Source organism: Corythoichthys intestinalis, chromosome 1 (genome assembly GCF_030265065.1).
Source record: "Corythoichthys intestinalis isolate RoL2023-P3 chromosome 1, ASM3026506v1, whole genome shotgun sequence".
Taxonomy (NCBI): domain Eukaryota; kingdom Metazoa; phylum Chordata; class Actinopteri; order Syngnathiformes; family Syngnathidae; genus Corythoichthys; species Corythoichthys intestinalis.
This window is the reverse complement of record NC_080395.1, coordinates 11450004-11463548: the sequence shown is the minus strand read 5'-3', so window position 1 is coordinate 11463548 and position 13545 is coordinate 11450004. Positions and strand designations below refer to the sequence as shown.

Sequence of the window (13545 nt, the reverse complement as noted above, 5' to 3'; positions counted from 1 at the left end):
ACATTCGGCAAATGTTGATGTCATGAGAAGCTGAATAAAGTTAGGAATCTTCAACATCTTGGCGAGGACAGTACAATGGTGTGTATTACATGTTCTGGGATTATTATTATTATTATTATATATAATAAATTAATACGATATATTTATTATTATATAGTTATTCCGAGATTTAGGCGGTATTTAAAGGGTTAATTCCGAATTACGCGGAAATTCAGGTTACATCTCCAGCGTAGGAATGGAACTCGTTCCTAACCACGGGACTACCTGTATGCATAGATGAATTCACTAACTTCATGTTCTATTAAATGCTGGCCTGAGAAGCATACTTTGTGTTAAAAATTTGTTGCATGACAATAGATTGAACCCTGACATATTGATAAAGCGTTACATCTACTCCATTACATTTACTTGAGTAACTTTGTGAGGAAAATGTAATTCTTAGAGTAATTTTAGAACGCAATACTTTTTACTTTAACTTGAGTCGACTAGTACAGAAGAAACGCGGCTCTTACTCCACTACTTTGGGCTACACTATAGAGTTGCGACATTTTTCCTCTTTACATATTGACTTTAATGTGCCAGAGATGCTGATGGAGGCTCTCTCATTTTCACCAATCAGACGTTGCAACAATAACCACATGCTATACCACGGGTCCCCATCTGCCAGGCCGCGGACCGGTACCGGTCCGTGGCGCATTTGCTACGGGGCCGCATAGAAATAAATGAATAACGACCGCATTCTGGCTGAATTAAACCTGTGCCCCTGCTTAACACACCAATATCCCTGTCTACTCTAGATATAATACTACGGGATAGATTAGAGCAGGGGTTCCCAACCTATTCCACTAAGGCACACTGTGGGTGCAGGATTTCATTCTTACCAAACAAGATGACAACACTTTTTCCCCAATCTGGTGTTTTACAAGTGCAATCAGTTGATTGCAGTCAGGTGTGGCTTGTTTTAGCAGAAGCCTCATTGGTTCAACTGTCTCTGCTGGATCGGCTGGAACAAAAACCAGGACCCACAGTGTGCCTTGAGGACTGGGTTGAAAACCCCTGGATTAGAATGTCGTCATAGAAATCCATTGATTGGACTGCTAGCAGTACATCTTGTTTGTGTATATAATATATCTATGTGTGCTTGTCCTCGATAATAACTAGGCCGCAGGCGCAGCACATTTGTTCCCGGAAATAATTAGCCCCCACACGAGCGAAGATGACTGGAAAACAGACGTCTTTGAAGATATTTTTACAGCGAAAAGGGCACCTGACGAGCCTACAACCTCGAAGACCCACGAACTGCGAAGGAGTGGATTCGTGACCCGTTTGTGAATAAACCGAGTGATTCGAGCATGTCTGCGCAACAGGAAGATCAACTTGTAGAGATCGCAAATGACGGTGACCTTATTAAACGTACATTTGAGACAACAACTCTACCGAGGTTCTGGATTAAAGTCATTCTGGAAAATCCTGACATCGCTACGAGTGCTTTGAAAACCTTCCTACAATTTCCAACATCGTATCATTGTGAAGCGGGCTTCTTAATGTTTGACGACAAGGCAAAGTCGTTAATGGTGAGAGCGGTGTGCAGTTGTTGATTGCAGCTTACATGGCAGGATGTATCTGAGGAGAACTTTTCTACAAGTACTTCCGTGATCAAACGTAAGTTAATATTCTTTTCTTTCAAGAAAGTTTGTAGTGTTTACTTTGGAATGGCTGTATTTGCGCATTTTGCGGCTATGGTTAACGTTACGCGCATGCGCAGAACCGCATCGTTGATATTTTTGATGGGTTGCAAAATTTGTCAGAACACTGGTCCGTGAAAAAAAGACCCAAATAACACCGGTCCATGGTGCAAAAAAGGTTGGGGACCCCTGTGCTATACCAATCGAAGTTAACAATGTTTTTTCTTCACTAGAGGGCGCTCATGCTCTTTGGACGGGTGGTATACATTTGTTTTGTTTTTTTCCACAAGAAAATTATATTTTATTTCAGTCACTCGACAGTGCATAAAGGTTGGGGGGGGGGGGGGGGGGGTCAAAACAATTCCAAAAGTTGTTGAAAACATTGTATCAGCAAGGTAATGTGGTCCCAAAAAACTAATGGTTGACATTGTCACCTCAATAAGGCACAATTCAGATAAAACGGTTACAATTGATGTTTCAAGTGTTGTTTTGGTCTCAATTCGAGTCTTTTAGTGTCATCTTTTGGCCTTATATGGTCATGTAATAGGTTATAGTACAGTGTAATAATAACAGTTTATATATAGATGACGTTATGCTGGGAAAAAAATATACAGTGAGGAGAACAAGTATTTGATACACTACCAATGGGAAAACCAATTGACAGTGTATCAAATACTTGTTCTCCTCACTGTATACCAATATTTAAGAAACATTCATATTCTAAACAGTTACTCACAATGTTACTTATTACTTGAGTATTCTTTTCAACGAATACTTTTTTTCTTGTACAGTGGTACCTCTACATACGAAGTGAATTCGTTCCAGGACCTTGTTTGTTAGTCAAATTGGTCGTATCTTGAGCAGGATTTTCCCATAAGAATGCATTATAATTCCATTATTCGTTCCACAGCCTGAAAACCTACACTAAATCCATGATAAATACTGCTGATACTATTACAAATGCCAAATACACATAGGAAAACACATAGGTTTAGAGCTGTCCCGACTAGTCGACGTTATCGATAACGTAAATGCGTCGACGGGCAAAACATACCGTCGACGGGTAATGACGGGTTAAAAAAAAAATTACATGCGGATAAAGTTTAGAATGGCCGCTGTTATTTCAATGTGACCGGCGTTGTCAGATTGCGCAAAGAGGAAGAAAGTGGGCGGGCGAGCGAGCGAGAGAGCGAGATCGGTGGGTTGGAAAAGTGCGCGGGTAGCGCCGAGTTGAGTGGCTTCATCCCCCACGTTTTTGTTTTGGTCAATAAAAGTATCCATACATAGCCATCCGACGCCTCTCGGTGTTTTTATGCACGCCGCCTTCCTGAGGAGGAAATCGGACGAACCCAGACGAACCGACGACAACGAGCCAAGTGAATCGCCATTGAGGAGTTGAAAACACCGCCAATTTCCAAAAAGGGCAGAGTTGGTAACACGTGAAAGCGGCATAAAGCCAAAAAAGCGGACCAGAATAGCCAGAGCCTGGAATTATTTCAAGGAAAATATGGATGGTGCCACTTTGTGTACTCTTTGCTAAGCCTAGCTCGCATACCACGGTAGCACATCGGCTTTGAACGAACACTTGAAGCGCCGTCACCCAAGTGTAATTTTCGAAGACAACAAGAAACAACAAGCTTGCGGATTGTAAGTCCACACAACTTTGTAACGATTTTTTAAATGGAAGTTGCCTTTATGTGCGTCGTATCAACGTGCAGTTTTATTTTAAAAAATAATTAATATATATATATATTTTTTTTTTAAATTATTATTAAATTTATTAGGATCATGGAAGCTCCCACTTGGGGAAAATATATACATATATCCTGTATATACATAATAAAAAAATATATGAAAATACCACCACCTGCTTACTGTAATCCATGACTGCACTAATGTTAGTTATTTAATATTATAAAGTTTTACATATAGTAGTATACTATAAAATTTATATAATTTTAATTTTTGTTACTGTGGGTATGTGTGCCTTTCATTCAAAATAATTGTAATATTTCAGTGTGCCCTCTACTTTATCTATTTTCAGGTTAAACAAAAGTTGAAGTTTTTCCCATCCCCCAAAAATGCGGCATGCACACCAGAAAAAGCATCTGAACTCGCACAAAGTATTCTGAAAATGGTTGTCCGGGACATTGCAATTCATTTTAACATTTAGAAATATATCGACAATAGCCACGTTTACATGCTGACTTTTATTCATACCGATTCAAATCATTCCGAATGGAAATTTCACATCAGCTGTTTACGTCACTTCATCTATTCCGATCCAGCGTTTACATGTGACTGCCTTTATTCCGAAAGGACGTTTGACAACTGCCGTCTGACATGTGCAGATTAATCAAAACAAAGCGTCACGTTGCAAAACATGGAGATCGATCGTCAGAGCAGCTGCTGTTTTAACTTTTCGAGTGGAAACAAAACTTCAGAATGATACGCCGTTCATTTAAAAAGTTGTGTGGGTGCGCTGTGCGTGTGCTTGGAAGCCATGTTGCAAGTGACGTTACTTACGTCTAGAGCTGAAACGAGTACTCAAGCAACTCGAGTAACTCGAGTTTAAAAACTGATCCGAGTAATTTTATTCACCTCGAGTAATCGTTTATTTTGACAGCTCTAAGCATCACGTTTTGCTCGGACTACTTTTAATGCGGGACAACGCGCTGTCACGTGCGGGGAGGAAGAAGGGAAAAAAAACAAAACTTACTGCAGCTGACAGCCGCCACAAACGACGCCGACGTTGCCAAATACTAGCCCGCACGATGCTACGTAGGTAACAGCTAGCGTCTGATGCGTCTCATAAAGATCACATGTATGTTGAACTAGATGCGCAATGACAGACTCGGCCGCGTCTGGGCAGCGTTATTAAACAGCCGCCATCTTAAAGCAGTACAGCGCTAAGCGCTAGTAAAGAGCGCTAAGCGCTAATAAATAAGATTAACGTTACTGTCGCTACTAGCTCACGTAAAGTTAGCCCTGCGGGGGGCTAGGTTTCATTTAATTATGACCACTGTCGATGCGTGGCTAACGTGTCTTACATACAGGCTTTAACATAACATAGCAATGTGGAGTGATGAGGGTGTAAAATAAAAACTTTATCATGCTAACTATCAATTTTAGCTCAGTAGTCATTGCTGGATAAAACACCAAGTAGCAATGGTCCCTAATGTGCTCCAGTACAGCCTGTATCATACATTTATTTTGAACACTGCAAAAACTCAAAATTCTATCAGGACTTACAGTTTAGACTAACTTAAAACTTAACTAGAACTTAAAAATGGCTTGACACAAAGAGAAATTCAATTGAAAGACGTGGGAAAAAAATCCTAACTTTTAAGTGATGTGTGTTATCAAGCGTAACGGCATTTTTAGGTAATATATATATTTTTTTTTAAATAAGATCTAAAAGTTTTTTGAGTGAAAGCAGTGAATTAGTTTTTTTTTTTTTTTTTAAAATTCTAGCTAGATCTGAGATGCAATTGTTGGCTGTTTTCAACAATATACATCGAAAATATAGACATTGATTGACTGAAAATGGTTCAAGATTAGATGAAATGTCTTGTTTTCTCATGTATATTTATAATTGCTCTTCACCTAAAAATATATTTGTTTTATCCGATTACTCGATTAATCGATAGAATTTTCAGTCGATTACTCGATTACTAAAATATTCGATAGCTGCAGCCCTACTTACGTCACCAAGTGACGTCACCACGTCAGTACGGAGCATGCGCAGAAAGAACGCAACCAGACACCATTCCGCTTCCCTGTTTACATGATATAATTTTACTTCTAATCGGTTTGGGAAAAGGAATATTCTACCCCTGTGAATCGGAATGAAATTCCATTCGGTTTGGGCCTGTTCATTCCGAATGAGGTGTTTATATGGAACACATTTATTCGGTTTGAACAAATATTCCGATTGTAATTGGAATATTTGGCTCCATGTAAACGTGGCAATAGACATACCACAAAAAGAGAGAATAGTTTTGACTCCTGTTAAAGAGGTGAAGTCACAGTGTTACCCTTTACATTTTTTTGCACTAGTTAATGCCAGCAGCATTTGACCTCATTGTTTGTGATTTATTATTGGGATTTATGTTATTTATTTATATGTTAATAAAGAATTTAGGTGTTCCAAAATGTTTTTAGTGAATTAATAAGCTTGAACAAAAAATTCATTATTAAAGTAGTAAAAAAAATAATAATAATAATAATTATTAGATTAGTCGACTAATCGTAAAAATAGTCGGCTGACTAATCGGGAGGAAATTAGTCGTTAGGGACAGCCCTACATAGGTTATTAATAAAACCTGGAATAATAAAATAATAATAATAATTCCTGTAAAAATATAACAAATCGGGTTCTAGCGTGGCGGATTTTTTTGCTGTACCTGAACGCACAGTGTGGCTGACGGTGAGTTAGAGACTGTGGTTCTATTTTACTTTCTTTTAATGTTTTGTTGCTGCCGTAAACTGGAGCAGACAGTAGGCATGTTGTGTTGCACAAGTTCTGAAATAAATCATGTGAAAGCACCGCGGTTCTCAGTTAGCAGGGACGATGCTTCCTTACCCCTCAGCGAGGCCGCCAGTCGGGGCAGACTGGGGCTTCTTCCCCACCGGCTTTCAGGCTGGCTGCCCACCGCGTCCGGCTGCTAAGAGCCGGCCCGCACCTTCATTGTGCCTCGGGGTTTCGTCGCCGGGAGGACCCTCCGGTTAAGCGTCACCTTTTTCCCTTCACCACCTGCACTAACCTTCTCCGAACCTGTGTTGATTTCTCTCACAAGAAAATCCGACAAGCACCAATCTGCGGCGCTGTCATGTTGTCATGACAAATGGCGAGTCAAATTTTACGTCAGATGTCGAAAGGATCGTGTGTCGAAGCGATCGTATGTCGAGGTACCACTGTACTTGAGTAAATTTTTTGGATGACTACTTTTACTTGAAACTTGAGTAATATTATCTGAAAGTAACCCCACTCTTACTTGAGTATAACTTTTGGCTACTCTATCCACTTCTGCATATTGGTAGCAGGGTTCGTACACATTTTTAATGGTCAAATTCAAGCCTTTTTAAGAACTTTCAAGACCAATTTTCCAGTACATTTTAAATATTATCCAAATGGGTTTTTATTTTGTTTGTTTTTTTACAGTAAGGCGGAAATCATCATCTTGCGCCTTCTCACAATTACACAAACGTCTTCCAAAATGTTCGACGACCCTGGAGGCTCGAAAAATTTACGATTAAAAGTGGCAATTCTGAATTTTGTCTGTTAATTTTTTCCCCAAAATAAATAAATAAAAGGTTTCCAACTATTTGAATGAACATTGCCCGACGAGCACATATTTTTGCGTCTACAGGGACAACGCCAACTTGGTGAAAATACACACTCAGTAAGAAAACAGTACATTTTCAATGGATTATACCCAACTAGACGACTGTATGCAAAAAAAAATAACAATGATATGCTAACGCAGTGCTTCTCAATTATTTTCTGTTCCCCCACCCGTAAGACGTAAAACTTAAAAAAAAAAATTAAATTCAAATTGATTAGCAACATTAACTCATTAGGACAATATGCCAAACAATTTGACCGAAAAACAAAAATGAATAGAAAAAAAAAAATGACTGTCATTGGACAGAGGGACAGTTATTATTTTTGCTGGAGGCAGTATCAGCTCCTTTGCAATCGTGTGAGGTTATTTTGCACTGAGCATGCTAAACAGTGCTCGTTGGCTTACTTCAGCAAGTGCGACTACGCGATTAGGTCACGCTGGTTTAGCACGTGCATTGCAGTGGTGAACATAACAATAACACCACGTAGGTTCAAACGCTCCAAAGTGTGGCTTCACTTCACAAGGAAAAATGACAACAGAGTAACTTGCAGTCATTGCAAGGTGGACATAACTGCGCCGGGAGGGAATGTGACCAATATGCAGAAACATTTGCGCACAAAGCATGCAATCATTTTAAACGAGTGTCATGTTTTTGACACACCTCGGACTGATGGATCGCAACCCGGCAGCAGCGGCTACAGTAGACTAGCTGTGATCACTGCGCTTACTACGGATGGAAACTCTGGTAAGTAGCTACCACTGCCTATGTGTTTTTTTGTGTTTGTTTTTTTTAAACCTGTCCTGCTCAGCTGTTTGACATGGAGAATGGAAGTCTACGTGTCCAGTTGGTCTGAACAGTTTTAATGTTTCACACTGAGAATATGACTTACTCCCATTGTGATCATTCAACATATCTCGTTTATCATGAAAAAGCAGCGAACGGAGAGGGGTTATGGGGGACAGAACAAAAGAAACACAAGAAAAAAACGAAAAGAAACACAAACAACAACAAGAAATACATTGAACGCCTACACCAGTACTTCTCAAATAGTGGGGGGCGCCCCCCCCAGGGGGGCGCAGAGCGATGCCAGGGGTGGCGCATGTGACCTTGGGGAACATGCTTTTTTTTTTTCCTTTTTCTGCCATACTAGAATAAAGTGTACTTGCGCATCCACTCAGTGGGTGGCAGTGGCGCGCTCATTTTCAAAGCGCGCGCAGTATTTTTGAAGTAAGCAAGAGCACACAGACGAGAGATATGAAGAGCTGTGCGCCGTTTTTGAAAGCCGTTTTCCGGCCAGACTCACGCAGCGACCAACTGTCTTCTCCGGTTCTCACGTGTCCGCCCGAGACGTGCCATTTTCGGCTTGGGATCGTCACGACGACCGCCGTCACCTACGGTTCTCCCTCGGCCGCCGAGGGAGAACAGTTTGCCTTTTGGCTTTGACATTTAATACCGTGGTAGGTGAGGAAAGACCACTGTTTACTGTGTCTAAAAATGATTATAGCGGACAGCCGGAAGCCAAATCAATTAAGACGCCACTTAAAGACATTAGACCCCAATCTCATTGATAAGCCGCTTGGTTGTTTTTCAGCGAAAACGTGCCTAATATTGCCAATAATCGTCCCGCTTTGTCAGCGTTATATAAGTAAACCAGTGAGCATTGTTAGCATGCTCAGTGGAAAATAACCCCACACTATTGCAAACTGGAGGTGATACTGTGAGCAGCGAAAATAAAACTGTCCTTTTGTCCAAAGACACTGCCCCCCCCCCTTCTATTCAGTTTTGTTTTTTCAGTCAAATTTTTTGGCATATTGTCCTCATGAGTTAATGTTTCTAATCAATTTGAATTTGTTATTATTTACTGATTTTATTTTTGATGATCAAATGTTAAAAATGTACCTTGAGTGTATTTTTACAGTTTGGATGTGACTTCTTTTTTTTTTTCAATTCAGGCAAATTGATGCGCGTTAAGTCTTTTCTGTTACAAACAAAACAATGTTGATAAAGTTATACTTTATAAGTTGATCTGTTATTTTCTGTAATAGAAAAAAATGACAATGTGAGGCAGAGACGTACTTATAATAGTAATATTATAGACAAATGATACTATTTACAGTGGCGGCAGAGTTTGGGGGGGCGCAAAACATTTACGTCTTCCTTGGGGGGGGCGTAACAGAAAATAATTGAGAAGCACTGGCCTACACCAACTATTAATATGTTGGTGCTATCGTTAGCTAGATGTATTTTCGGTTGACAACATGTTGGGGGCCTGTTGACCAGGGAAAGAAGGGGAGGGGTTGGTGAAGTCTATAAGCTAAGTGATTGGGAGGGGTAGAGTGTACACAAATCAGCTCTGTGATCTAGAACCCAGTAATCGTATGAATCCCTTGTGAGTGTAAACCCGTTGGCAACCGACCCTACGCCGCCCCACCGCCAGTCCCGGCACCGGGACCCCCCACCCGAGCGCACCCAATCACATCCAGCCGCACTCGAGTCCCACCAAACACGCGTCAGCCATGCAGACGAGCGGAGACACCACGCAGGCGCCAACCCAGGGCCACGGCCCTGCATTAAAATCAAAGAGGAGCCGGGCCGGGACTGTATGGCCCCGTCCCAACTCTCCCCGGAGAAATGAATTGAGTATGTACGTGCCAGGGTGATAGATATTTACAGTACAAAGTGAGGAGTACGTAAATTAAGAGGCAGGCTCCCATAGGCGTGGCCCTGTCCACCAGAACCACCGGCCGCAGGGCGGGAGAAGCGTTTTTCGCCGAAAGGTGAGAGATTTTCATGCCTGTAGCACAACTTCTAGATTTAGACTATGTATGCATGTATGTATAATTTATTGGTGATGCCCATATATATTTGCTTCATATCTCTGTGCTGTGTGCTCGTTTGGTTAAAAAATACTGCACACACTCTGAAAATGAGAGCGCCACTACCATCCACTGAGCGGATGTGCAAATACAATTTATTCTAGTACGGCAAAAAGTATGTTCCCCAAGGACACATGCGCCACCCACTGCATCACTCTGCGCCACCCTAGGGGGGCGCGCCCCACTATTTTAAAAGTAATTCCCTACATTCAAAATCAAACCAAGTCTGATATTGCATGATAAATACAACAACTAATGTCATGATCTTACCTTCATTTTGTTTTTCAGTTGTTTGTCGTGACCTGGATTTCCTCTGGGTTTTGACTTGATGTTTGGGACTGCGTTGGCCTCCAGTCAGTTGTAATTCGTCGCATCTTAAAGACAAGTCGAGAAGCGTCTCATACGATTAAATGTAATCATGCTCATGTTAACCGATCGACTTTTTCTGAAAACAAACTTTACAAATGGCGTACCGCACGCATGCTATTTTTAGACTGTGACGTCGCATCGTAAAGTGGAAGTTAAGTAGAAGTGGGACATTATAGACCCGCCCTTGCAATTGTGCTACTTTTCTACGGTAATCTTTCAAAAATGAACATGTCGATCACACATTGCTTTTTTGGAAGTTGTAGAAACGACTTTAGACATTACGACATATGAAGGATGTTTTCTTCATACGTTTTCCGAAACGAAAAACTCAAAGGAAAAACTGTAAAGACTGAATCAACTTGCGCGGACTTTTAACACCTGTTCGGCAGTAAACATTTATGCAGTAAACATTTTGTTGGGTTGGCATTGTCTTTCAGAAGACAAAGACGTAAGCCATTTTGATATTTTTGACTTATTTTTTAGCGTGACGTTGTGCCGTGCTGCTTCCGTCTGACAATGAATGATAGAAAATAATTAAAATGGCATCTGACTGCCAGTTACTTTTTCTGTGGTAAAAAAAAAAAAAAAAAAAAAAATTAGTAATGGGGAAGTGTAAATAAATTATAGAATGAAGATTTGTTATCAACGAAAAAATTAAAAGTGTTCATTGGCTGTCACGGAGTAGCATTTGCGATCGCTACACAAAACTAACTAAATTACCCAACAACGTAGGACAACCAGAGGATATAATATATAAGAAAGACAGGGATGGTGGTAAAGGATAGCTTGTTGAAACAGGAGAATGTCATTGTCAGTCACATCGATCAAAAAGCTAACGCTATGCTTCAGTCGGCTCGTTTTTTTCCACCCTTGGACACCCAAGCCATCCCTTTAACTAAACATTTGTATGTTCTTCCACATCTTTGACAGTGAATTTGGCACCAGGGACATCATTTTCGGAGAGAATTGCTAAGTTTAGCTCCGTAGACATCTCCTTCGTACACGATTTCCATTCATTTCCTATTAGGGACAAATGGTGGCGTGTCCCCCCCTTTGCAACAGTAGCTAATGTCATGAATATTAATGAGCAGAAGTGACATGTGCTTGCAGTACGCCATTGGGTGAGGCTAGTGATGTTACGCTCGAAGCAGACGCTCGAGACAAGTGTCAAGCGCTCGCGGCAGAAGTATCACGAATCAGTCGTCCCGATGTCTCGCTGGATCCGGTGGAACAGCTAGTGACGTCACGCTCGAAGCAGACGCCCGACAAGTGTCGAGCGCTTGCGGCAACAAGTATTCCGATACGTTGTACTGATGTCTCGCTTCATTCAGTGGAAAAACACCTGGCCGCGGAAGCAAAGCGTTGTGATGTCACACGCGTGTCGGCCGTGACCGTGGACGTGTCACTCAGGTAGCGAGGGGTCGAGTCAGTCAATTTGGTTCAGTCAACCTCACAATGCTTATAAAAAGGTAAAATTGTGTGAAACACCCAAATCCCCATCCCAGTGTCACTAGCATTCTATACACCTACCATCAAGAGTTCCCTATTCCACAAGCATTTCTGTTTTTCATTTAAAAGTAACAAAACAGCTTTTTTTTGTTTTGTTTTCGTTATCATTATTTATTTATTTATTTTTTTATTAATCTGGGGAAGAATAAAGAATAAATTTCATGTTAGGGGTCGAACCCACTACTACTTGCACACTAGGCAAAGTATGTAACCACCATACGACCCACATATTTAGTTGCTCAGATGACACTTGGTTATATGAAAGTTCAATTTATTTTTGTCCAACAGATGTCATCAAACTGAATTGTGTCAAATGCCTCGTAGCACTGAACTATTTCAACACATTTGCTTCAGTGATACTAAAAGCAGTGGTGAAGAAGTGTCGTGACTCACCACACTGATTCGTGGCAAATGCTTCATAACACTGAACCATTTCAACACATTTGCTCCAGTGATACAGAAAGCAGTGTCATGACTCACCACACTGATTCATGGCAAATGCTTCATAACACTTAACCATTTCGACACATTGCTTGATACTGATTCACTGCTTCAGAAAGCTTCGGTTTCTCCATCACTAGGTGAGGCGCCAAACGTGTTTTAGCTAGCAAGCTATGCTAAACTAAGTTAGGTAAGCCTGCCAAGCTACAACATAAAGCCAAACGACCTTCACTGTGCTTGAAAATGGGACTTTTTAGTCCATTAAATTCTTACTTCGGTACTTACCCAATGAAAATGATTTGAAGGAGGTAGTTTGGTTTTGAGTAGGGAACACGAAAGAACCTCAAGCCCCTGATGTGTACACAGAGGTTGCGTCAATGTGAACCGGAAGTAAAAATGTGTTGAAACTTCAGCGTAATTTGATCAAGCGTTTAGAAGTTCCATCACTACCTCACATCTCTGGAGTAAAAAAAATACTCAATAAATATGATCAACATATCCGAATTCTCGTCATCACTATCAATACCTCAATTTGAAGGTTCAGAGTTAATATATTTCGTAAATGTATACAATGACTTTATCCAATTTACTGTCCTGCTTCCGCTGCACTTCTTCCATCAAGGAACATTACAATGAACGCGCTTCATTTTTAAACATTGAAGCTTCTCAGGCTTATTTAATTCAGCTTTTGTCTTCTTGGCTAACCATTCCTAAAGTACGAAAGACGCAGAGTGCACGGCAGAACTACATCGAGGCGAAGAGAGGGAACGGCCAGGAGAGGTCGCTGTTGACAAGACGCCTAGACTCAAAGCAGGTTGTATCACATGACTTTGAGAAATAAAATACATATTATAATCATAAGCGGACTTTAAGGGGGGTGGTGGTGGGGGGGGGTGTTGGCCGAAAAGTATCATTGCATGAAATTGACTTTCCTATTCCTATATATTAAAAAGTTGTAAAGCAATAAAACTGCAACAAAAATGATTGAAATGAACAAAAAATATATATTTTTATAATGGGTCAAAATTGTTTTTTTGAACTGATTATGTGACATGCACCTTAGACGGTCATTTGCTTTGCATATCATTAAAAAAAATTAGGGGAGGGCAATTTTATTTTTCAAATGTTTTTTTTCTTTGATTGAAAATATTTTTTTTGATTGAAGCAACTTTTTGGGGGATTGAATGCCCAAACACAAAAAGGATTGCTTCAATCAAAGAAAACTTTTTCAATGAAAAATGAAGTGTTCAAATGCATATTTTTCAATCTCAAATATTTTTTCTCATTCCAAAACGTTTTCTGTGATTGAATTTTTT

General features: G+C 40.5%; 1 protein-coding gene across 6 annotated transcripts in view; it reads right to left on the bottom strand.

Annotated features, from left to right (window-relative positions):
* Nucleotides 1-13545, bottom strand: part of LOC130921314 (gastrula zinc finger protein XlCGF57.1-like) — a 72077-nt gene that overhangs the window by 31214 nt on the left and 27318 nt on the right. For 3 of the 6 annotated variants that reach the window (XM_057845061.1, XM_057845035.1, XM_057845079.1), the window contains exons 1-2: nucleotides 12515-12633; nucleotides 10181-10284 (exon numbers count right to left, since the gene is read on the bottom strand). The exons of 2 other annotated variants lie outside the window; for them this stretch is intronic. In XM_057845061.1, the coding sequence (XP_057701044.1) occupies nucleotides 10181-10186 (6 nt within the window). In that variant the 5' untranslated portion in view covers nucleotides 10187-10284; nucleotides 12515-12633. Of the gene's footprint in view, nucleotides 1-4275; nucleotides 7948-10180; nucleotides 10285-12514; nucleotides 12634-13545 lie in introns of those variants that run through there. One more of the 6 variants, XR_009064334.1, reaches the window with a different exon arrangement.